Genomic DNA, 25,138 nt, shown 5'->3' with positions numbered 1-25,138 from the left:
TCGTCCATTGCAGCTGTCCTCATCGTTCTAGGTCTTCCCCAGTCGCGAGTCATAGGCTGGAATGTTCCGTGCTCCCTAAGACGCCGATCAATTGCTTCGAACGTCTTCCTGTCGGGACACCTTCGTTCCTGGAAATCTGTCTTGATACAAACATACCGCGCCATGGCTATTGCCCCGTGCTAATCCATACATCAAATGGGCATCTTCCAACTCCGCATTTGTAAACATTGCACTGACTACAAATGCAAGTTCGTGATAACACTAACCTGTTGATGCTATGTACTGATGTGCTTGATGCTAGTACTGTAGAGCAATGAGTCACATGCCAACACAAGCACCAAAGTCAACATTACCTTCCTTCAATTGGGTCAACTGGCGGTGAATCGAGGAAGTACAGTACATACTGACGAAACTGAAATGAGCTATAACATGGAAATTAAGCGTTTCCGGACACATGTCCACATAACATCTTTTCTTTATTTGTGTGTGAGGAATGTTTCCTGAAAGTTTGGCCGTGCCTTTTGGTAACACCCTGTATATTTTGAAGAGAGATTCAATCCCTTGTTAACTGCATATTTAAAACTAATTTATTATCTTTTGTGTAAAATTAAAGATAAGTATATTTATGAGCCTTAAGGACATATAATTATCTTTCTTTTATGTATGATCAGCAGTAATGTTTAATGCTCTTAATGTATGCTGAATAAAACAATATGAATTAAATTACTTTAGATAATAATTCACAGTAAATAAGCTGATGTGTATGGCAGATTTGCATTAAGGAATGTTCCTGGCTGTTGATTCACAGGTTATAACACGAATCTTCTACTGCGTTAATCGTTCCTGGAGTGGCAAGATCACTCTGCCAGAGTTGAGGCGTTCGGACCTCTTACGTATTATTCAGTTACTGGAGGAGGAGGAAGACATCAACCAAGTGACAGCATATTTCAGTTATGAACATTTTTATGTTATTTACTGCAAATTCTGGGAGCTGGACCGAGACCATGATCTGTACATAGATCGACAAGATTTGGCTCGGCATAGTGAACATGGTATGAAGACTATATCTAGATTCTGAATGAAAACTTATCTTGGGTTGGGGAAAGGGGGCAATTGAATGAATTTTTTAGCAGACTAGCATGCTAGATGGAAGCAGAATTCAAAATCTTTGACCATAAAAGTTGCAGTCTCTCAGAAAAAATGGTATGTCTCAGGTTTCCTAGAAATATAGTACATACAATAAAAATAATTATTTTCTAATCTTTATAGATATTTTTAAATAATTTTAAGAGTAATTGATAATTCTGTGTGCTGAAAACATTGTGTGTCACACAACAGCTGCATTTCTCCAATAATGTCAGTATTTGACAAAATGCCACTGGGATACAAAAAATTTCCACACAGAATAAACAGCTCAAATATGAAGTTGAAGATAATCTTGGTTACATGTATTTGTAGAAAAAAAGATACATGTATTTGTAGAAAAAAAGATAAAGTGTTTTGGAAGGTGGTACACACAGTCTCAAATAAAATTAATTTGTTATTTTTGTGATATTTTGAGTGTCACGAAACAGTTATTACATTGATTGTAATATTTTGCTGGTATAGCAGTAACTGGAAATGATCTCTTGAGAGTCTGAAACTCAATTGTATTTAAAATAAAATATATGTGAAATTTCGTACAGTGTACAGATCATTATATCTGCTGTACAGGAGGCATGCCAAGTTTGAAAACAATATAATTATTTAAAAAAAGATTATTTTACATTGTTTTTTGAAAGTTATGCATTATAGATTAACAAGTATGCAAATGTGTCTAATAAAAATACATATACGACTACAGTATTTGTTGTAAATTAATAGTTTGAGATTAAAGTCTACATATTTTTATTGTTCAAAGTGTAAAACTGTCTTCTATGCATTTTTCAGTGGTATAGTAATATTTTTCTACTAAAACATTATGGAATAATCTTTTCAAAGAGACAAGGTCCATATTTAATGCGTTGCTACTTTGTACTTTGTCATATGTATTTTAGCCCCATGTAGAGTGGTGTGAGGGAAGCTTGAAGTTCCACTTGTGATGAATACCTTAGCTATATTAAAAGCGGTATTTTTCAAGTTTGTGTTGGTTATTGTAAACAAAAATCAAAATTTCAAAAATTTTCAATGAAGGAATAGTTAGTATTTTTCATTGCTTAAATATTGGGTGATACAACTCATTTTTATGGGCAGCACATATTTTTCTAATGATTTTCTTCTGAAGAGTTAATAGACTTGTGCTGTTTGTAGAATTTGTCCAGAAAATTATCCCATACCAGATAGTTGATTCAAAATTACTGTCCATATGGGTGGACTCATTGCAAAAGCTAGAGTATTTAACTTATTTGTCAAGGCTTAGGCCCAAGAATTTCACATGGCTTTCTTCTGTCATTGAGCAATTATTTTGAGCTATTTTTACAGGGCACATAACTGATGATTTAGAGACAAACTGCATTATCTGAATCTTTGTGATATTCAGTTTTAGTCCATTGTTGTGGAATAAGAATTAAAGTTTTCCTAGAACATTTGGTATACTATCTGGAACTTCTTAAGTAGTGTTGTTTTCTGTCATGACTGAGGTACCATGAACAAGACTGAATGAGCATCGATATGTTTTTGTGAATCATAAAGACACTGGGCTCACAGTCGAGGGGAGAAGGGTTCAAATTTCCATACCACCATCCAAATGTGGATTTCCATGATTTTCTAAATTGAATAAGGCAAATGCCGGGATCCTTAAACTGAAAATGACACAGTCAATTTCCTACCCCATCCTTAGCCTATCTGAGCTTGCTGTTGACAGCACATTAAACCCCAGTCCTCTTTTTTGTGATTGAATACACTCACTACTAAAATATTTTGTCTTTTCCTCTACAAACATGTAGAAAAGAAAAAAAATGGATATGAAACTGTAGTTAAATAAAGGTAAAAAACTTTTTCTGGCTAAGTGATAATAGGCTTAGGCACAAATTAACAGAACATGTGTAAAATACTCAAGCCCATCATTCGTTGTTTATTTTACATTTCATTCTGCTCTGCCACTTGGTCAGTTTCAACATCTATCATAGAAGCTCTTTTTACTTTGCAATCCTCCTTTGTGACTACCCGCTTTGAAAAAAAGTATTACATTAGCACCCTCTCTAGAATCCTGACTTCTTATTTGTAGTGTCAGTAACTTATACCTATAGTTACAGATTTGCATGATCTAAAATCGAGGAATATATTGGACATGAGAAGTAGCCTTTACAAAGTCCCCTAGCTTAAAAAAATTGCTGTCTATAATTTTTTATAAAATGCTATAAATTTATATTAAAAGTGTTCTCCAACATATTTACTTCATTCTTTCAGTTTCTGTGGTATCTTGTCTTTATTTTTGTTTTTGATGGAAAAATTATTTTTAAATGCTCAAGAAACTTATTGATTTACTTGTCTGTTTCTTCTGCTCTAGTTAGTCACCTTCAGCAAGTGATCACTTACTCCCCATTTCTGTCTCTCATAATGAACCATGCTCATGATTTGAGATATTTGATTCAGATTTATTTGGTGCTGTTTTACTGTGTTTGATGGTGTGTCTCTCTGCAAGTGTTAAGATTATAAAGAACAATGCTTTAAGAATACAATTTAGGTACATGAAAAAGACCTTTGAAGATGAAAGGAAAACTGTTTACCTACTTGGGAAAGTTATATCTTGTCTATTTGTAATACTAGATGGAACGTTAGAGATTGATATCAAGTAGACACCAAAGTTGTCGGTCCTTCATTGGTGAAAAACAAGAGAATGAGATGGCAGTGTCCTTATTGAAGAATACATCTCAGTATTTGTCATAAGTGATTTTAAAAAAAACCACAGAAAACTAAATCAGAATGACCAGACACAACAATTTGAACTTCACTTGTTTTGAATACAAATTCAATGCTTTAATCAATGTACCAAGTAGCTTGATCCTGTACACTTCTCAAACACAAAATGTCTGGTTTTGGACATAGACAAAATTTCTTGTTAATACAAACGCTAAACAACCAAACTTCTTCACAGTATAGTGTAGGTATTCAGAAGTCAATAGATTTTTTTTAAAAAAATTAAGTGATTAATCTACTTTTTTATTTTACCTTTGTAACTGTTTTATTATTTTGAGCAGTAAAATTACATTACATAGAGCATTCATATTCAACAGCGTTATCATCACGTATGATTGACCGAATATTCTCGGGAGCCGTCACTCGTGGACCAAGGCATGAAGACAAGATGAGCTACACAGATTTTGTTTGGTTTTTATTGTCTGAGGAAGATAAAACACACCCAACTGCAATTGAATATTGGTTCAGGTATGTAATGAAATATGGAAAATCACAGTTCTACACACCATGTACAACTGTTGAGTGCAATTGCAGCATTTTCCCCCTGGAGTGTCTCTTTATACTTTCTGAGCTGTTTTATTGAGTTTAATTATATGTGTGAATAGTTATATAAGATACCCACTTCCACAGTTCTTCATTCATCAAAGAATATTAAATATCATGCACGACAGTTTTCTTAGGCCACAAAGAAATCATTTATTTAGTCAACTAAGATTTTTAGCTCATATGACAGAATGGATTGTTTTAGAAGTTAACAGAAAAGTTGTTTCTCACCTTAAACAGATGTTGCACACATCATTAGTAGCAGAAACTATCCAAGCTGCTAATGCACCATCAGTACTTTGCTTCTCGTACTTGCTGAAGGGTGGTGGGATCAATTTTATGAGTGATGTTGCAGCAAGAGAGTTGTTTTGTTGTATCAAACCGAAGTCTGTGAGTACGGAGCAGTGTGAGTGTTATGAAAAATATTGTGTGTTTGTTCAGAATGTGGAAAAAAAGTTTCAGTGAAATGATGACAAATCACAAAGTGGCCAGAATTAGACTTGTCAGAAATGACATTGTGTTGACTAAGGGGATTGTACGTTATCTTGTGCACGCTTCTAGTGATAATGTGTGCTTATGCCAGATGACATGAAAATGTGAGAGTATTAAGTGAACATGGAGGAAGAACGTTTGATTGAAAGCCTAATCTTCACTGATGAAGTCACATTCTACATATATTCACTGCAAACAACCTTACAGTGTGTGATGGAGACTGCTGTCACTTCTCTCAATTCCTGTCTCAGTTGTAAATGGTGTTTAGGATGAATGATGGTTAGCAAGCCTTTCAGTGATTTCAGATCTCTCCATTTTTACCTATACATTCTTTCTGCAGGATATATGTAGCAGCAAGCAATATTTTGGTTCACTCTTCTAAAAATTTACATTCTTCAGATTTTAACAGTAAACTGTGTTGTGATGCACAACATGCCTCTTGTAGCAACTGACACTGTTGGCTGAGCATTTTTGTGATGCTATGGCACTTTGAACAAACCTGTGATGACACATCTGCCTGTCTTCAGATTTTCTCTATTTCCTGTTTCAGTTCTACCTGGTAAAGACCCCAGACTGAGGAGAAATATTCAAGAATTTTGTAAGTTGGTGGACTGTGCTTCCAGAGGGTTCTTCCATGAATCTGTCTACCATTTCCAGTGCTATAATTGGTTTTATATGGTCACTCCTCTTTAAATTGCTCCATACATAAACTCCCAAACATTAAATGGACATGACTGTTGCCGGTGATTGTTTGGAAATTGTTTAATCAAACAGTAACAAGTCTTTCTGCTTTTTTATGCACAAGAGACTGTGTTTACATACTGGGTCAGTTGCCAGTCACTACTTCAAGCATTGCTTCTTTACAGTTCTTCTGGCATTTTGCTACAAGTTAATAGTGTTCAACTTTTTTGCATACAATGGCATCACTTGTCATGTTATCCACTTTAGCCAGGGCACCAAAAGAATGCCCCTGACACTTCATTCACATGGACCACATCGTGTGCCAATCTGAGCTCTGGAATTCTTAAACCTCGCCATGGTGATGGTGCCGGGTTGCTACTGCCACTACTCAAGGTCGTGTGTGCTGCCATACTTCCTTAGTGACTGCAAAGGATTTGTCATGTGTTTATTATTTGTCATGGTTTGTGAGTTATCAATTCAGTTAGTGTTAAAGGTGCAATGTAAAATATCATTAACTTCAGATGTAATGTCTGCACAAACTAAATTGTCTGCACAAACTAAGTTGACACTTGGTGTGGTGGCTGATGGGAGCAACCATAAGGGCATTTCTCATTTACAGTTGCTCCCATCAGCCATCTTTGTGAGTGTCAACTTAGTTTATGTGAATAATATGCGATAGAACCTCTTCCTCAAGCTGTAGGGAAGTAGGAAAGGGTGCTACCTTAAAGAACCTCTTGAATTTGTATATAACATATGACTCTATTTTGAGAAAGAAAGATGTAGTGGCTGGCCTCTCACACCATTGTCAGAAATCATTGAATGAGTAATTACTGCTCTGAAAATCAGAGCAAGTTCTGTGAAAAGAATAGCAAGGCGGAAGGAGAACTATGCTGTTCTTTTGACTCCAGAGAAAACCAGAGTGTGTATTGCTAAAATGACAGAACTGAATAATTTTCAAGAGGATGCAATTTGGTAACAGAGTATATGACTATTGCAGGTGGGAAGAATATCCAACCTGGAAGAATCTGCTTCTCTCACTGTGCGATTGTGAGTTGTTTTTTGGGGGAACAACCAGTCTTTCAGTTTCCTGAAGATAAGATTTTGATGAAAAACTTTTTTCTGGAAGAAGAGTTCTGGGTGAATGTGATGATATCGTTGCCTGAAGACACTGCTGTTTGAGGGAAGTACCTAAATGTAAACCTTATGAAATTATTTGGTTGGACAAAATGTGAGTAAAAGCTGGTCATTCCAGACTGACTGCATAGACTGATGACACAGCATGAGAAGCAATGAAAGCTCTAGTTGGAAAAGCCAGTCAGTTCACTCTTTTACATGCTGGAACAATCAGTTGGTTTGTACCAAATGCTTTGTTGTTGTTTGCATAAAAGAAATTTGGGGACTACCATGAGGAAATAAATGCAGCAAAATTTAAAGAGTTGTTTGTATACTCTTTACTTCTGAACATAGAAGGGAACTCCACTGTAATACTGGATAACACACCATATCACTCTGCTCAGTTAAACAAGGCCCCTACATGCAGCAGCAGGATGAGTGACATATTGGACTGGCTAGAGAAGTACAGCATAGATTCATCTGATATGAAAATGAAAAAGGCAGGAGTGCTGGAATTTGTGAAAAAGCATATATTGCTTAATATCATTTGTGACATTGACAAAATAACAGAAGAAAATGCTCACAGAGTGCTGTACCTTCCACCATATCATTGCTATTTTAATGCAATAGAGATTGTCTGGCCTCGTGTGAAATTATACACTGCAGATAGAAATAAAAGTCTTAAATTAAAAGGCACTGAATTTTTAGTACATGAGGCCCTGGGCAGTATTACTCTCACAAAATGGAACGGTACTGTCAAACATAAGCGGTACATCTTGGGTTATTAGCCTTTTTTCATGCTTCAGTAGTATGGCATTGCTAAGGCTCTAAAATTTTTGGATGGGATATTCGCAGACAGGTGACCATCATAGCATCACATCAAACAGCCAAGTAGTAGCAATGGCAACAAAGTCACTGGCTGTCAGGGACTTCCTTTCAGCAATTTGACTATAGGTCAGTTGAGCTTACCTAACACTCCCCTGGAGCACGCTTAAAGCTACTTTTGCATCTGAGGATTTATCACTGTTAAGAATAACATGCTGTGTTCCAATTAATAGGAATTCTTTAATCTAATCACAAAACTGGTCTCTTATTTGGTACACTTTTATTTTGTTCATTAGGTGACAGTGCGAAACTGTGTTAGAAGTCAAGGAATATGGTATCAACCTTGGCACCAGTATCTACTGCCTTCTGGGCCTCGTGAACATAGTGATCTGAGTCTCATAAGATCATTGAATGTGGAATCTCTCTCCAGAAAGGTTGTTTTATATCAATGTAAAATATGTTTGAAATTTTTACAGTGGAGTGACCTCATTGATATTAACACTTTCCACTCATTCCATTTAATTGTAAGTAAAACGGGTTCATTATCTCAATCTACAACATAGTTGAACAAATCAAGCTTTCTGAAAAAAGTAATTGTTAGTGTTCCATAAAAAAATTTCAGTTAAAAGAAGACAGAATGACTCACCTTCAAGAGGTAAAATTCGAAGTAATGCACATAGAAACACTTTAAAATAGAAAAGAAAGCATTCCAATCTTTTGGAGCTTGTATGTTTCATCTTAAAGGAGTAAAGAGTCAGTTCATCACCAGCTGTTGCCTGTGACATATATCCAGGGCAGCACATTATGTATATAGTTTTTCCTGTGTTTCCATCACAGTATATATTGCTTAAATTTTGTGCATGTTTTTGTATTTAAGAGGTTTAATCTTACATTTCATAACTATAAATTCAGCCATTCTGTAGCTGAGTTGTCATTTCTTCTGAACAGCCAACTTCACATTTCATTACAGCATCAGTGTCCACTGCTGACATGTCAGGATGGTAACAAGTTGCATATCTAGGTCTCTATCAGCTTTTACAGTTTACTTCTTGCTAGGATGGGGTAGGTTGTGTGCATGCTGTATGCAGTTGCAGAAAGAGCTGGCTGCAGTTTGCAAACAGTTGAATGTGATTTTGGCTACAGTCAGGCACCTTCAGGTTGCTGCTTTGGGATGAAGCAGTTTCAGAGAATCTGACATGTCACTTGCAGTGTCATGTGACATGCCTCAGGGGTTGCTTGTTTTGCCCACGGGCTCTGCTGCCAAGGCACCTCTTAGTGTACCCAATGCAGTGGATCCCCAGCAGGGTGAGTGGTGGGATGTAGCACATTTGCATCACTCAAGGCCAATGTGGAGGCTGGGTGTCTGGCCTTACCCATTTGTCCTGTGAGTAAACAGGTGGCCATTCCTTCAGCATGGTCCAAGGAAGCACATGTGGCCATGGACTTGCTAGTTATTTTTAGCTTTAGCATTAGGTGTGTTATGGAGCCCGTTAGGCAGATAGCGTTCAGAGCTGGAAAGAGTGGCATTATGCATTTGGTATGTCTGCCGAGAGGCCTCATCCGAGATGTGGAGGTGGACTTGCCTGTGGCTACCGAGCATGCGCAGTTATCCACAAATTGTGGCTCACACTGGCACTTACAACACCTGTCACATAGGTTCTGAGGCCATCTTTAGTTTGTACAGGTGGCTGACTGAAGCAGAGCTTGCAATTTGCAGCATTATTCCCAGAGGTGTTTGGGGTCCATCGGTTTGAAGCCAAGTGAAGAGTCTCAACCAAAGGCTTTATTGACTCTGTGACAGTTTTGGCTGCAGATTTATAGACCTGCATTACCGGCTGGGGAATTGTAGGTCTCCCGTTGGTAGATTAGGGGTGCACTAAACAGAGGAAGCAGTTATTCGGGTAGCAGAGTACTTTTGGAGTGCGCATAGGGATTTTTTTAGGCTGTGTACTCTGATGAACACTCATTAGGTAATTTGCAGATAGGGACATCAGATTTCATTCATAGTAAAGGCACCTTGACTGCCAAAATGTTATCAGTTAACTGTCAAAGAATTCAGAACAGATTTCCTGAATTTATTGCCCTCCAGGAAAACTCTCATTCTTAGGTTATTCTTGGTAATAAGAGCTGGCTAAAACTCGAAGTAGAAATCTCTGAGATTCTTAGCAAGTCATAGAACGTTTACTAAAAGGACAGATTAGATGCAATAGGAGGGGAGTGTCGATTGCAGTTGACAGAAACATTGTCCTCTATTGAGGTTGAAATCGAGTGTGACAGGTCTAGGTGAAACCAAATGAATTGGCATTTTTTTCAACTGGCCACCCAATTCTACTGTGACACTTCTAGAGTCATTCAAAGGAAGTCTACACCCAGTAGTGCGTAGATATGCAGATCATGCAGTACTAGTTGGAGGCGGCTTTAACCTATGAAATATGGATTGGGACATCTATGGATTAATTGCAGTGGGTGCAGGCAGTCAGTCTTACGAAGTTCTTTTGAACATGTTTTCCAGAAACTGTCTTGAGCAGCCAGTTCAGCAGCCCACACATAATGTTAATATCTTAGACCTTGTAGCTACAAGTGGGCCGGACCTTATCGACAGGGTCAGTATAGACATGGTGTTAGTAACTATGATGTCATCATAGTGACTGTAGTTACAAAAATTAGTAAATCAATCAAGAAGGCTAGGAGAGTGATTCTGCTAGAAAGAGGAGATAAGCAGTTGTTAGCATCTCACTTAGACAATGAACTGCAGTCATTAGGTCCAGTACAATGGAGGAATTATGGGCAAAGCTTAAGCAGATTGTAAATCATGCTCTGGTCAGGTATGAGCCTAGTAAGTGGATTAAGGATGGAAAGACCAACTGTGGTTTAGCAACGAAATTTAGAAAAGGCTGTTGCACTCTTGGTTCAAAAGAGAACATGCAAATGATGACAGGCAAAGGTTAGTAGAGATTTGTGCATCTGTGAAAAGATCTATGCATGAGGCATACAACTACTACCATCATCGTACTTAAGCCAAATTTTCAAAGGTGGGAGTATACAGAACAGGTTCTGAAAGATGTGAGTGGTTCAAAGACTTGTAAAGTAATGTAATGCAGTACATTGTCCTTGACAACGAATGTTAATCAGAGACAGAGAATCATAAGGATTGCCCCAGGAAAGTGTGACAGGACTGCTGTTATTTTCTGTATACATAAATGATTTGGTGGACAGGGTGAGGAGCAATCTGCGATTGTTTGCTGATGATGCTGTGATGTACAGGATGGTGTCAAAGGTGCTTGACTGTAGGATGATACAAGATGACTTAGACAAAATTTCTATTTGTATGATGAATGGCAGGTAGCTCTAAACATAGAAAAATGTAATTTAATGTGGCTGAGTAGGAAAAACAAACCCGTAATGTTCGGATACAGCATTAGTAATGTCCTGCTTCACACAGTCACATTGTTTAAACATTGGGGGATAATGTTGCAAAGTGATATGAAATGAAACAAGCATGTGAGGAGGTAGGGAGGGTGAATGGTTGACTTTGGTTTATTGAGAGAATTTTAGGAAAGTGTGGTTCATCTGTAAAGGAGACAGCATATAGGACGTTAGTGTGACCTATTCTTTAGTACTGCTTGAGTGTTTGGGATCTGCACCAGGTAGAATTAAAGGAAGACATTGAAGCAATTCAGAGGTGGGCAGCTGGGTTTGTTACCAGTTGGTTCAAACAACATGCAGGTGTTACAGAGATGTTTCAGGAACCCAAATGGGAATTGTTGGAGGGATCACAACGTTCTTCTCGAGGAATGCCATTGAGAAAATTTAGAGAACAGCAACTTGAAGCTGACTGCAGAATGGTCCTACTGCTGCCAACATACACTTCACGAAAGGCCCATGAAGATATGGTACGAGAAATTAGGGCTTATATGGAGGCATATAGATAGTCGGTTTCCCTCCTCTCTATTTGCAAGTGGAACAGGAAAGGAAATGATTAGTAGTGGTACAGGGCACCTTCTGCCACACGCTATATGGTGGCTTATGGAGTTTGTGAGAATGAGGAGAGAGAAAGATGAATGCTGCAGGGACAGATGTCACAGGGAGCATGTCAAAAATAGTACACTGATAAGCATTGTGCCAGCCTCAGCTCACGAATGACAGAAGGGCCAGAGTGAGTAAATGAAAGAGGAAGAGAAATTAAACATGGAATGAATAATGCCATTAAAAATTAGAAGAAAGTTAAGCAAGTTAGTGTGCATGGGGGAAATGGAGTGGTGTGGTGGATTGTTAACTGCGTTCAGTATGATGGTGGGATGCATGCTAATACCTGGTGGTTAGCCAAGTTTTACACAAATTCCAAACAGTTTTAGTATATTTTATTTTAGACTAGAACAAATTTTGTTGGTAGACACTAATCTTTCTTTCTTTCTCTTCTTTTTTAATGGTATGAGTGACACTGAATGTATTGCAACTGTTATCTTAATTATTATCTTTTAGAACTCAGACCATTTACTCAAAATACTCTCCCTGATGTTCTAGGCACCACTGCACTGTTTCAGAACACTATAGGTTGTATGTTTCACATAGGTTTCTTTTGGGAGACCCTTTAGGTATGCATCATAAACAGAGGTGGATGCTTCTGAAGACTCAAAATTGTCTGTGGATTGTTCCTTTCACCTTGGGGAACAGGAAGAATCACCTTGAGAACAAGAAGAAATTGCATGGAGCAAGTTGGAGCTGTAGGGAGGATGAAACAATGTCTGCACCCAAGTCCCTTCAAAGCAGAGACCTCGTTTTTGTTGTGTGATGAGCTGGTGTATTGTCATACTGGAACAGAGTCCCACACAAACTTGATTTTAGACATTTATGTGGTGCATTTGAAGAGTTGGCAGACTTCAGAGTACCAGCCAAAGTTACAGCCATGCCTTCACCCACAACAATAATTGTAGTGTGTCCATTTGTCATGAAGAATTTGTGCACCACTCTTTTCCTCTTCCTTCACGCTCTTTTCACTTTTGCTAGGCAGGCCTCTTCTGTGATACAAAACTTATGACTGCCACTTCGTTTTAAAATTGAATTAGTGCAACTATTTTTTATCACCAGTGTGGTATTAAGTTCCGCTTTTAACTATATAGAATCAAATGTTTCTGATATTTACTGGTAGAATGCAATGCACAGAACTTTTCACTCAGAGTTTATAAGTTGCAGAATCCAGTAACTGCATATTTTTTTTTATTTTTATTTTCCTTTGATTTGTTTTTCTGGTGGTGTCTGAACTCATAAAGACAGCAGCATATGGTTGCTTTGGGAGCTGGAAAAGTGTTGTGTAGTCTCCTGCAAACATTCTAAACAATGAAACTTCATGACACATCAACAATTTTTAATCAGCCCTACCTTAAAATCACAGAGCAGAAATAATCCCATTGCAACTCATTGCTGTATAAGTCTAACTGATGGACATAGCAAAACAAGTGAGACACTATCAGCCCATTGTGTACCCAAGTAAACTGAAACTTCCACAACTTATGAACAATGAGAATATTTCTTGGGATTGAAATAATCATAAGTAACCCAGCACATCTCGGAACTTCTGGAATAAATATTGAAATTTAGAAGCACAATTTTGTAAGTCAGAACTTGTCAGTTATAACACTTGCTAATTATTACATTATTTCATGACTGCTCTTGTAACTGACAAACACCTATCTCATTCCATAATTATATTGACTAGTTTGGTCTGTATTTTTCAGTGCTTCCATTATTGATAAAATTCATAAGTACATGTTAAAGTGTAAAAGGTATATATATTTATTGAATTGAAATTATGTGGGTAAACTTCTTTCACAGGTGTATGGATCTTGATGGTGATGGTTTCCTGTCCATGTATGAACTTGAATATTTTTATGAGGAGCAGCTGCAAAGAATGGAAGCACTGGGCATGGAAACGTTGCCTTTTGAAGACTGTCTGTGCCAGGTAAATTCATGACTTTAAATTGTTCGTCACTGCATCAATTCATATGCAATTAAAAGGGCAATTGGAAAATTTTAGAGTTTGACATGCCAGATAGACAGGTCAGTACTGACTCCTGTGTTTGTTTGGACTCGCTTGTGCATACTCTGTAGGTGAACAGCTCAAGTTGCTTCTATGATTTTTGCCCTAGGATTTGAGGGCAAAATATCCCTCATCTCTGGACACTGAGCGAGGTAATCAAAGCCATGGCAAAGGACATGGCAGTGTTTTTCAAGGCTCAAGTAATAAGGAGAGTACCAGTGAAAGGCTGGTTCATGGTGGTGATTGGTTTGTTGAGGTCACAGGAAGATAGACACAGGAAAACAGTTTCTGGATCGTCAGGACAGAATATTCTCTCTGATCTGAAGGCTCTGTCAATGCTGTTATTGTAACCAGAATCAAGCAAGACCAGAAGACACTGGTCAGTCGGCTGAGGGCATCAAAGGTGAGTCACTGAAAACTGCGGAAAGACGAGAACAGTAATGGACGAACAATGAAGACAACATGACAAGCCCAGAACCAAATTGAGAGCATAGATGTAGCAACATCAAGAACTGAGCAACACTGAGTACAATGAACAGCCCGAGAGTGCAGTTGGAACACAACTGAGGTCCGGGCCACTTTGCTGCTAGCTTTATAGCAGCAAGGCCACGGGCGCCTATAGGGTGATGCATGTGGCATGGCCCATGCCTAGTGCTGAGGGGGTGACAGCAGTGCTTGCAGATATTAGGAGCACCATCTGGCAGCTGTCGTCTAGGTCCCTGCATTCTGGCAGCCTTTTGGACTCATCAGTCTGGGATATCAGAGCACATTTGGCTACCTCCTGCTTTCCATCTGCAGTTTTGGTGCCCTTGAGTGCCAGAGCTGTAGGGTAGGGACTTCTTTACATAGAACAAGTGTCAGCTGTCAAAATGGAGGTACTGTTGTGCTGTTTTCTTGCATGTTATATACGAACAGAGGTATTTGTGGAGGTATGAACACAATCTTCAGGGCACTATAGGAAATAACATACACCATAAAATATTTTCATTAAAATATTCTAGTCATTACAATAAAATATCAACAAAGTTAATTAAAGAATGTTCTTCTTAGGTTAGTATCACATTAAGTTATTTGTGTAACCATGCATAAAATAAGGGCAATGCAACCATACACCTGTAGTAGACTGATGTGTGGAACAGAAACATGTAAAAGAAAACAGCATTCATCGTGGCTTTCAAGCTCTTGCTCTTTTTGTCGACACCCAAACATACAGTCCTGTGGCCACAGCAAGACTGATTATTGATTATCAATTATTTTTAGCCGCTTCCTGGGTTAATAGAGGTGGGGAGGGGGTAGGGGAAATGCATGAAGATAGGAGGGAGTAGCAGGATAGAGTGAGGCAGGTCTTTTGACAGATGACTCTGTGGCTGCACAACAAGAAAAAAGAAGTTCAGAGGGTAGAGCATATAAGAGATATAGATTTATAGAATGAGGGTTAAAGGGAGGGAGGGGGGGGGGGGGAAGTAGAAGAAGATAGACACAGAGAGAGGGGGAAGAGAGAGAGAGAGAGAGAGAGAGAGAGAGAGAGACATTGGGTGCATGGAGATTGGGGGAAGAGTGATAGGAGAAGGCAGTATATGATCAGGACAGGGAAAGAGTGATGTGCACAGAAGAGAGAAGGAGAAAGGTAAAGGTCAATGAAGCTGGCCAGGAAAAACTGCCTTCATAGCTCTTGTCAGCCCCTATGTGTTCAGAGTAATGACATCTGAGCTGTGTAATGCTCCAACCATCTTCGAATTTATGATGAACAACTTGGTTTGATACCTTAAACGGGCAATGTCTCTTTGCTATCTGGATGAAACCATCAGTTTTTGAAGACATTTGAAGGACATCTAAGTGGCCTGTTAACTGTGTTGTAGTGTGATCAGACTGCAGGCCTCTACCTGAATCGAGAAAATGTCTCTTCACCTCACAAGAAATAAAAATCTTGGAGCACCTAGTAAATGGTGATGGAGTTCTACCCAGTCCAGAGAAAATAAGAGAAGTCACAGATTTTCCAGCTCCTTGGCACATTCATGATATTGAGAAGGTTCTCAGAATGTTCACATACTACCAGCAATTCATTAAGTACTTCTGTACCAAGGCACGTCTGTTGTAAGAAATACTGCAGGCAGATGATAAATTTTTTTTGAATTAGGCACAATAAAGATCTTTCCTTGCTCTTAAGGAGTTGCTACCATCTTCTCCAGTTCTAGCACTGTATGAAGAGAATCCTGAGACAGAACTTCACATTGACACCAGCAAATATGTTATAGTGCAGTTCCAGTGAAAATTAAGAAAGGTGCTGAAAAGGTGATACTCTCCAAGCCTGAGATGAACTATTGTTACAACTGGGAAAGAGTGCCTTTTATTTGTTTGGGTTGTCAACAAGTTTTGGCCATATTTATTTGGCCAAACCACTCAACGTCGTGTCAGACCACGTAATGTCACCCTGGTATACAAACATGGACGCAGACACAAGGAAGCTGACTAACTTTCAAGAAATTGTTTGATGGGACACAGCAGTGTGGATGAAGTCTCAGTCATCACTGCACTGAATAACCTTGCGGCTGAGCAGGAGGAAGATCCAGAACTGCTGAAAACCATAGAAGCCTTGCAGGAGGAGGAACTAATTGAAGGAGAATTCCAATTAATAAACATAACATTGGATAAGGGGGACAATTAACTACACACATAAACAAAAGTTTTGCATCACCTCAGTTTGAAGAGTTCTGGAACCTGTACAGAAAACTGGCATAGAGATCAACATTAACATCATTTTTGCCCTTTTTATTGCTCATGAAAACCACACATGGCATGTCGTACCACCACACAGTAAGACCTTCAGAGGTAGTGGTCCAGACTGCTGTATACACCGGTATGTTTAATACCCGCAGGACGTCCTCTTGCATTGATGCATGCCTGTATTTGTCGTGACATACTATCCACAAGTTCATCAAGGCACTGTTGGTCCAGAGTGTCCCACTCCTCAACGACGATCTGGCACAGATCTCTAAGAGTGGTTGGTGGGTCATGTCTTCCATAAACAGCCCTTTTCAGTCTATCCCAGGTATGTTCAATAGGGCTCATGTCTGGAGAACATGGTGGCCACTCTAGTCGAGTGATGTCATTATCCTGAAGATGTGCATGATGGGGGCATGAATTGTCATCCATGAAGGCAAATGCCTCATCAATATGCTGCCGATATGGTTGCACTATCGGTCAGAGGATGGCATTCATGTATTGTACAGCCGTTATGGTGCCTCCCATGACCACCAGTAGCGTATGTTGGCCCCAAAACAGCAGGGCACCTCCACCTTGCTGCACTCGCTGGACAGTGTGTCTAAGGCGTTCAGCCTGACCGGGTTGCCTCCAAATATGTCTCTGATGATTGTCTAGTTGAGGGCATATGCAACACTTATCAGTGAAGAGAACATGATGAAAATCCTGAGTGCAGCATGTTGTTGGGACCATCTGTACCATGCTGCATGGTGTTGTGGTTGCAAAGATGGACCTCGCCATGGACATCGGGAGTGAAGTTGTGCATCATGCAGCCTATTGTGCACAGTTTGAGTCGCAACATGACATCCTGTGGCTACACAAAAAGCATTATTCAACATAGTGGCGTTGTTGTCAGGGTTCCTCCAAGCCATAACCTCTAGATAGCAGTCATCCACTGCAGTAGTAGCCCTTGGGGGCCTGAGTGAGGCATGTCATCAACAGTTCCTGTCTCTCTGTATCTCCTCCATATCAGAACAACATCGCTTTGGTTCACCCCGAGACACCTGGACACTTCTCTTGTTGGGAGCCCGTCCTGGCACAAAGTAACAATGCGGATGCAATTGAACTGCAGTATTGACCATCTAGGCATGGCTGAACTACAGACAACACGAGCTGTGTACCTCCTTCCTGGTGGAATGAATGGAACTGATCGGTTGTTGGACCCCGTCCATCTAATAGGCGCTGCTCATGCGTGGTTGTTTACATCTTGGGGCAGGTTTAGTGATGTCTCTGAACAGTCAAAGGGATACAATATCCACAGTCAACGTCTATCTTCAGGAGTTCTAGGAACTGGGCTGATGCAAAACTTTTTTTGATGTGTGTATTATCCAGTGGGGCAGAAATGGTCACTCATCATCCCAGCCCATCTACGGCCTGCTGAACTGAAGTTTTTCTACAATGCTTCCACATTTGGTCACCCAGGATTTGTGAATACTCCAGACAGAATCAGTTGTAATTATCACTGGCCAGGCCTCTACTGATTCATTAGACACCAAGTGAGTCACTGTAAGAAATGCCAGTGATGGAAGCATGTGTTGCTTTTACTCTGGGGCATCTGGTACCAGAGCCCTTCCACTGAATTGGAAGCATCATCACCTGTTACACAGTCACCAAAGCTGTGCTGACTGTCAAAGCTATGAAAATTACAAAGTTTCTTGTAAACAATATAATTTTGAAACATGGACCACCCATTGTGATGATCTTTTGATTGTGGAAAAGTTTTCCATTTGAGACTGTCAGAAGTAATTTCATGTTGTGATATCACCCACAGGATAACTGCATACCATTCTAAGATAAATGGCCTCACAGTATGCTTTAATGAGATGTCAATGGATGTGCTTTCAATGTATGTTGACATCAAATAGGGAGATTTACATATAATACAGTCACATGTGATATTTTGTATACAACACCGTGAAGCAAATGACATTACAGGTTTCACACCATTCTTTCTGCTCAACAGTTGTAAGGTTGAATGACAATGGATGCACTGTTGCCATTCAGTTGGATGATACTCAAGATGACTATGTGAAACACCTCACCACCAGGACCAAAGAAGCAAGGCAGCTGGCTCACATAAGAATGCTGGACATCCAGGAGAAATTCTGACAGTGCTATAACACCAAACACTGGCAGGTGAGACACAGCCTGGGAGACTGCGTATGGAATTTACACCTGCACTGAAAGTGGGACTATCGAAAAAGCTACTAACATACTACTTTGGGCCATTTCGTGTCCTTCCTGGATTGTCAGACATCACATATAAAGTGAAAGATTATGACCCTTCATAAACAACACAGAAGGGCAGAGGTGTCACCCATGTTCACCATATGAAGCCGTACTACCGTCTTGAAGTGCAGGCTGACAATGGGGTCTCCTTGTTCAAGGAAATTGAAGACCTGCTCAATGATCACAAAGCTTCAGTGAGAGGGGCTACCTCCGAAGGTCTCACAGTGAATAGGATGTGACAATACAACTGGAATGCGAGGTTCCATCAATGCTGCCATACAGAGGACCAATGACAAGATCTAGATCCAGTGTGGTGTAGCCAGCTGGAGTGAGACCTTACGAAACACCCAAACACCAGGCCACTGTTTCTCCAGGAGAGGGAGCAGTGCTGCAAACTTTGCTACATGCAGTGTGATGTAGCAGTTAGCATCGCTGGTTGGTGTGTTGCAGGTTGCCAGTTCAAGGTTGTCCATTCACAGTTATTTGTTATTTAGTACTTATCAGTTCCAGAAGGTCCTTCAAATTTCCTATGTTTTTAATGTTTGTGTATCATGGAATATTCTCTTTTGTGTAAATAGCTGCACTCTCCATCCAGGAGTTCAATTCTGTTCTGGCTGTACGTAATAAATGTGCTTGCAGTGCTAAGCCTTGTACTTCATTGATGACCCTGCTTTCAGATTTGGACTTGATTGTGGTTATGACATGATAGTATCGTACATTTATATGTTTTGTGAGTATGTTTAAGATTCTTTTTACTTATTTTCCTGTCCATGTGGTCTGTTTCACTTAGTCTGTGGAAGGAACTAATATTTTTTTAAAAATATGTATTTTTATTTTACGACATATGCTATTTCCTTGAGGAACTCTTCACTATGGCTCTGCTGAGCTGAAAGTATAATTAATTGAATCAGGTAAAACCTGTTCCCTTGTCATTTCCTACACTTTTTTCTATCTTCACACTACACTCCCATTACATCCTCTTCACCCCCCCCCCCTCCCTTTTCTCTCTCTCTCGCTCTCTCTCTCTCTCTCTCACTCACACACACACACGCACACACACACACACACACACAAACAGTTCAATGTATTTTATGTCTGTTACCAGAATTCTTCTACATGTTGTCATTTTCGCCTCAGATTATTTGTGTCTGGTATCCCTACCCTAAAATTCCTCCTCCATTCCCAGCTACCCCAATCATTTCTCATCCTCCACCTATGGCAGATGACCTGCTAATGAACAGTGAGTGTCACCATGGAATACGTGTGTTTAAGAGTCAATGCACATGTGACTGGAAGGATGGGGGAGAAAGAGAGCGTGCCAGAAATAGTTGTTGTTGTTGTTGTTGTTGTGGTCTTCAGTCCTGAGGCTGGTTTGATGCAACTCTCCATGCTACTCTATCCTATGCAAGCCTCTTCATCTCCCAGTACCTACCGCAACCTACATCCTTCTGAATCTGCTTAGTGTATTCATCTCTTGGTCTCCCTCTGCAATTTTTACCCTCCACGCTGCCCTCCGATACTAAATTGGTGATCCCTTGATGCCTCAGAACATGTCCTACCAACCGATCCCTTCTTCTCCCCAGTCCTATTCAATACTTCCTCATTAGTTATGTGATCTACCCCTCTAATCTTCAGCATTGTTCTGTAGCACCACATTTCAAAAGCTTCTATTCTCTTCTTGTCCAAACTATTTATCGTCCATGTTTCACTTCCATACATGGCTACACTCCATACAAATACTTTCAGAAATGACCTCCTGGCACTTAAATCTATACTCGATGTTAACAAATTTCTCTTCTTCAGAAACGCTTTTCTTGCCATTGCCAGTCTACATTTTATATCCTCTCTACTTTGACCATCATCAGTTATTTTGCTCCCCAAACAGCAAAACTCCTTTACTACTTTAAGTGTCTCATTTCCTAATATAATTCCCTCAGCATCACCCAACTTATTTCGGCTACATCCCATTATCCTCGTTTTGCTTTTGTTGATGTTCATCTTATATCCTCCTTTCAAGACATTATCCATTCCGTTCAACTGCTCTTACAAGTCCTTTGCTGTCTCTGACAGAATTACAATGTCATCGGTGAATCTCAAAGTTTTTGTTTCTTCTCCATGGATTTTAATACCTACTCTGAATTTTTCTTTTGCTTCCTTCACTGCTTGCGCAATATACAGATTGAATAACATCGGGGACAGGCTACAGCCCTGTCTCACTCCCTTCCCAACCACTGCTTCCCCTTCATGCCCCTTGATTCTTATAACTGCCATCTGGTTTCTGTACAAATTGTAAATAGCGTTTCGCTCCCTGTATTTTACTCCTGCCACCTTCAGAATATGAAAGAGAGTATTCCAGTCAACATTGTGAAAAGCTTTCTTTGAGTCTACAAATGCTAGAAATGTAGGTTTGCCCTTCCTTAATCTAGCTTCTAAGATGAGTTGTAGGGTCAGTATTGCCTCACGTGTTCCAACATTTCTACAGAATCCAAACTGATCTTCCCCGAGGGCGGCTTCTACTAGTTTTTCCATTCTTCTGTAAAGAATTCGCGTTAGGATTTTGCAGCTGTGACTTATTAAACTGATAGTTTGGTAATTTTCACATCTGTCAACACCTGCTTTCTTTGGGATTGGAATTATTATATTCTTCTTGAAGTCTGAGGGTATTTCGCTTGTTTCATAGATTTTGCTCACCAGATGGTAGAGTTTTGTCAGGACTGGCTCTCCCAAGGCCGTCAGTAGTTCCAATGTAATGTTGTCTACTCCGCAGGCCTTGTTTCGACTCAGGTCTTTCAGTGCTCTGTCAAACTCTTCATGAAGTATCGTATCTCCCATTTCATATTCATCTACATCCTCTTCCATTTCCATAATATTGTCCTCAAGTACATCGCCCTTGTATAGACCTTCTATATACTCCCTCCACCTTTCTGCTTTCCCTTCTTTGCTTAGAACTGGGTTTCCGTCTGAGCTCTTGATGTTCATGCAAGTGGTTCTCTTATCTCCAAAGGTCTCTTTAGCTTTCCTATAGGCAGTATCTATCTTACCCCTAGTGAGATAAGCCTCTACATCCTTACATTTGTCCTCTAGTCATCCCTCCTTAGCCATTTTGCACTTCCTGTCGATCTCATTTTTGAGACGTTTGTATTCCTTTTTGCCTACTTCATTTACTGCATTTTTATATTTTCTCCTTTCATTAATTAAATTCAATATATCTTCTTTTACCCAAGGATTTCTACTAGCCCTCGTCTTTTTACCTACTCGATCCTCTGCTGCCTTCACTACTTCATCCCTCAAAGCTACCCATTCTTCTTCTACTGTATTTCTTTCCCCCATTCCTGTCAATTGTTCCCTTATGCTCTCCCTGAAACTCTGTACAACCTCTGGTTCTGTCAGTTTATCCAGATCCCATGTCCTTAAATTCCCACCTTTTTGCAGTTTCTTCAGTTTTAATCTACAGGTCATAACCAATAGATTGTGGTCTGAGTCCACATCTGCCCCTGGAAATGCCTTACAATTTAAAACCTGGTTCCTAAATCTCTGTCGTACCATTAGATAATCTATCTGAAACCTGTCATTATCTCCAGGCTTCTTCCATGTATACAACCTTCTTTTATGATTCTTGAACCAAGTGTTGGCTATGATTAAGTTGTGCTCTGTGCAAAATTCTACCAGGCGGCTTCCTCTTTCATTTCTTAGCCCCAATCCATATTCACCTACTATGTTTCCTTCTCTCCCTTTTCCTACTACCGAATTCCAGTCACCCATGACTATTAAATTTTTGTCACCCTTCACTATCTGAATAATTTCTTTATTTCATCATACATTGCTTCAATTTCTTCCTCATCTGCAGAGCTAGTTCGCATATAAACTTGTACTACTGTAGGCGTGGGCTTCGTATCTATCTTGGCCACAATAATGCGTTCACTATGCTGTTTGTAGTAGCTTTCCCGTGTTCCTATTTTCCTATTCATTATTAAACCTACTCCTGCATTACCCCTGTTTGATTTTGTGTTTATAACCCTATAGTCACCTGACCAGAAGTCTTGTTCCTCCTGCCACTGACCTTCACTAATTCCCACTATATCCAACTTGAACCTATCCATATCCCTTTTTTAATTTTCCAACCTACCTGCCCGATTAAGGAATCTGACATTCCACGCTCCGATCCATAGAACGCCAGTTGTCTTTCTCCTGATAACGATTTGGTTAGTGTTACAAGGCCAGATCAGTCAATCATCCAGACTGTTGCCCTTGCAAGTACTGAAAAGGCTGCTGCCCCTCTTCAGGAACCACACGTTTGTCTGGGCTCTCAACAGATACCCCTCCGTTGTGATTGCACCTACGGTACGGCTATCTGTATCACTGAGGCACGCAAGCCTCTCCACCAACGTCAAAGTCCATGGGAGTGGCGGGGGGGGGGGGGGGGGGGGGGGGGGGGTGGTATGTAGTATGATACTTAAACTATGAAGGTAATATGGGCCACTTGTTAATCATCTCCTAGTGAAAAATTGTTGTTGTGTATATGAGCACAGTTCACTCTCATAAGTTAGAGAGACATAAAACAGCAGATGCTCTTTGGTTCCACCTACTTTCCTTGAGGAGAAGTGAAAGAGATATTGGGGAAGGTTAAACGAGATGGTCAGGTCAGTGAAACCCTGAGGTCTGTGTGTGTGTGTGTGTGTGTGTGTGTGTGTGTGCATCAGCAGTTCTAAACATTTCTCCTCCTGAAGACACATACTGCCCAGCAATTCATTAGTTTTCTCAATTGAATTCTCCTGTGATACAGCTATGTATGTTAAGAAATCTGTTAAATATGTATTGCAGTTTTTTTCTTTCCTTTTTTTGCAGATGCTGGACATGATTCATCCAGCAATACCAGGAAAAATTTCCCTGGCAGATCTAAAGCGCTGTAAGATGACACCTATATTTTTTGATACATTTTTTAATTTGGAAAAATATTTGGATCATGAGCAGAGGGATCCATTTGCTTCCCAACGAGATCATGATACTGATGGCCATGAAGTAAGATTTTCCTCCCTTGCCTGCTTTTATATTATTTTACAAAAGTAAAGATAGATTTCATTAATATAGTGTACCAGAGATAGATAATTTTTAAGAGATGTGCTCACTACAGTGGTTGAGCTGCAATAACAAGTAAGTGATAAACTGGTTTTTTATTAATGACTACAATTAAAAGAATATTATTCAGCTGGATTATTAAACTGTCATTTAATTTATTAATTTACCACTCTCATACTTAAATAACAACACTTTTTATTACTTTAATAGCTGTCTGACTGGGATCGGTATGCAGCTGAAGAGTATGAGCTTCTTGTAGCTGAAGAAGGGGGCAATGAGCAACAAGATGATCTGTGAGTAAATTTTTCTTGCTGTGTTATGTAATATTTCTTTGTTTATTCATTTGTTATCAGAATCATTTTTGTACAGCACATGCACATTGTGATGCACAGAACATACATTTGATACTGGACAATTCATAGTGTGGGATGATGGTTTGATGATGTGAGCTGATTCGATGAGGATTTAAAAACATAGTTTTATATAGTTATTATTTATTACAGTTTTATTTTAGTTTCGTGTCCCTCTCATACATATACAAAACAAATACCTGGCATAGTTACGGATTAAAACTTATTACAAGGATATTACAGTTTCTCATTTACGTCCTCACTAGTCCACTCTCCTCTCACTCTCTGACACACACACACACACACACACACACACACACACACATACTCACACACACACACACACACACACACACTAAAAGTAAAAGACATAGTTTTCGTAGTTGGAGATGGTGTAAAAACAAAACTTTCTTGCTCATCTTGCCATGGCCACAGGAGTGTGCATTAGGTGTTTGTGTGTTTTTCTGTGTGTGAATGTGTGTATTATTGTTGGAAAAGCAACTAGTGTGTGAAAGCTAGTGTGAATGCTGTTTTTTGTTATGTATTAGTATGCTCCACATATCGATCCGTTATAGGAGAGTGGTTGCCTTTTTTTTATTTTACATATTACATTAGTGTTTATTTCTTTTACAGAAATCATTCCTGCAGTTGATTTTATACTTCTTTCCACACATGTGGACCAAAAATTCGGATACAGTGTAAAAGCAATGATCAAGCAAGAAGGTTTTTGTACTCTTATTAAACAATGTCAGAGACTTCCTGTTTTTATATCTGATGGCAAACTGTTGTAAAGTTGAATGCTTGGTTAAGTGGTGAATTTTTAAAGACAGGGGTACCCATTTTTTGAACATGGAATTTAATCTTTTGCCTTGTACCATGATCATGGACATTCACATTTTTCTGAGTTTTGCAATATTATTTTTTGCATACCTATACATTTCTAATACATAGATTGCCAGGAGGTAGAATGAGTGATTTTCGGAAGAAAGATCTGCAACTGTCAGTTGGCCTTGCCCTGTTCATTACTCTCACAGCTCTCTTCTGAGTGAGGAGCATGTCTGAGCTGTGTTTAAAGACTCTCCAGAATATGGTACCATAATGCGCTACACTATGGAATTGTGCATAGTAAGCAGTG

The 25,138-nt window shown here is 39.5% G+C and overlaps 1 protein-coding gene across 1 annotated transcript in view; it reads left to right on the top strand.

Moving 5' to 3' along the window:
• The window catches only part of LOC126160968 (uncharacterized), a 340,498-nt gene that overhangs the window by 269,408 nt on the left and 45,952 nt on the right, over positions 1–25,138 (top strand). Inside the window, exons 7-11 of the mRNA XM_049916949.1 lie at positions 809–1,052; positions 4,215–4,365; positions 13,384–13,510; positions 23,423–23,596; positions 23,864–23,946. Coding sequence (XP_049772906.1) covers positions 809–1,052; positions 4,215–4,365; positions 13,384–13,510; positions 23,423–23,596; positions 23,864–23,946 — 779 coding nt within the window. The remainder of the gene's footprint in view (positions 1–808; positions 1,053–4,214; positions 4,366–13,383; positions 13,511–23,422; positions 23,597–23,863; positions 23,947–25,138) is intronic.

This window comes from Schistocerca cancellata, chromosome 2 (genome assembly GCF_023864275.1).
Source record: "Schistocerca cancellata isolate TAMUIC-IGC-003103 chromosome 2, iqSchCanc2.1, whole genome shotgun sequence".
NCBI classification, from domain to species: Eukaryota; Metazoa; Arthropoda; class Insecta; order Orthoptera; family Acrididae; genus Schistocerca; species Schistocerca cancellata.
Note: the sequence above shows the minus strand (reverse complement) of the source record. Positions and strands in the feature narration are given on the sequence as shown.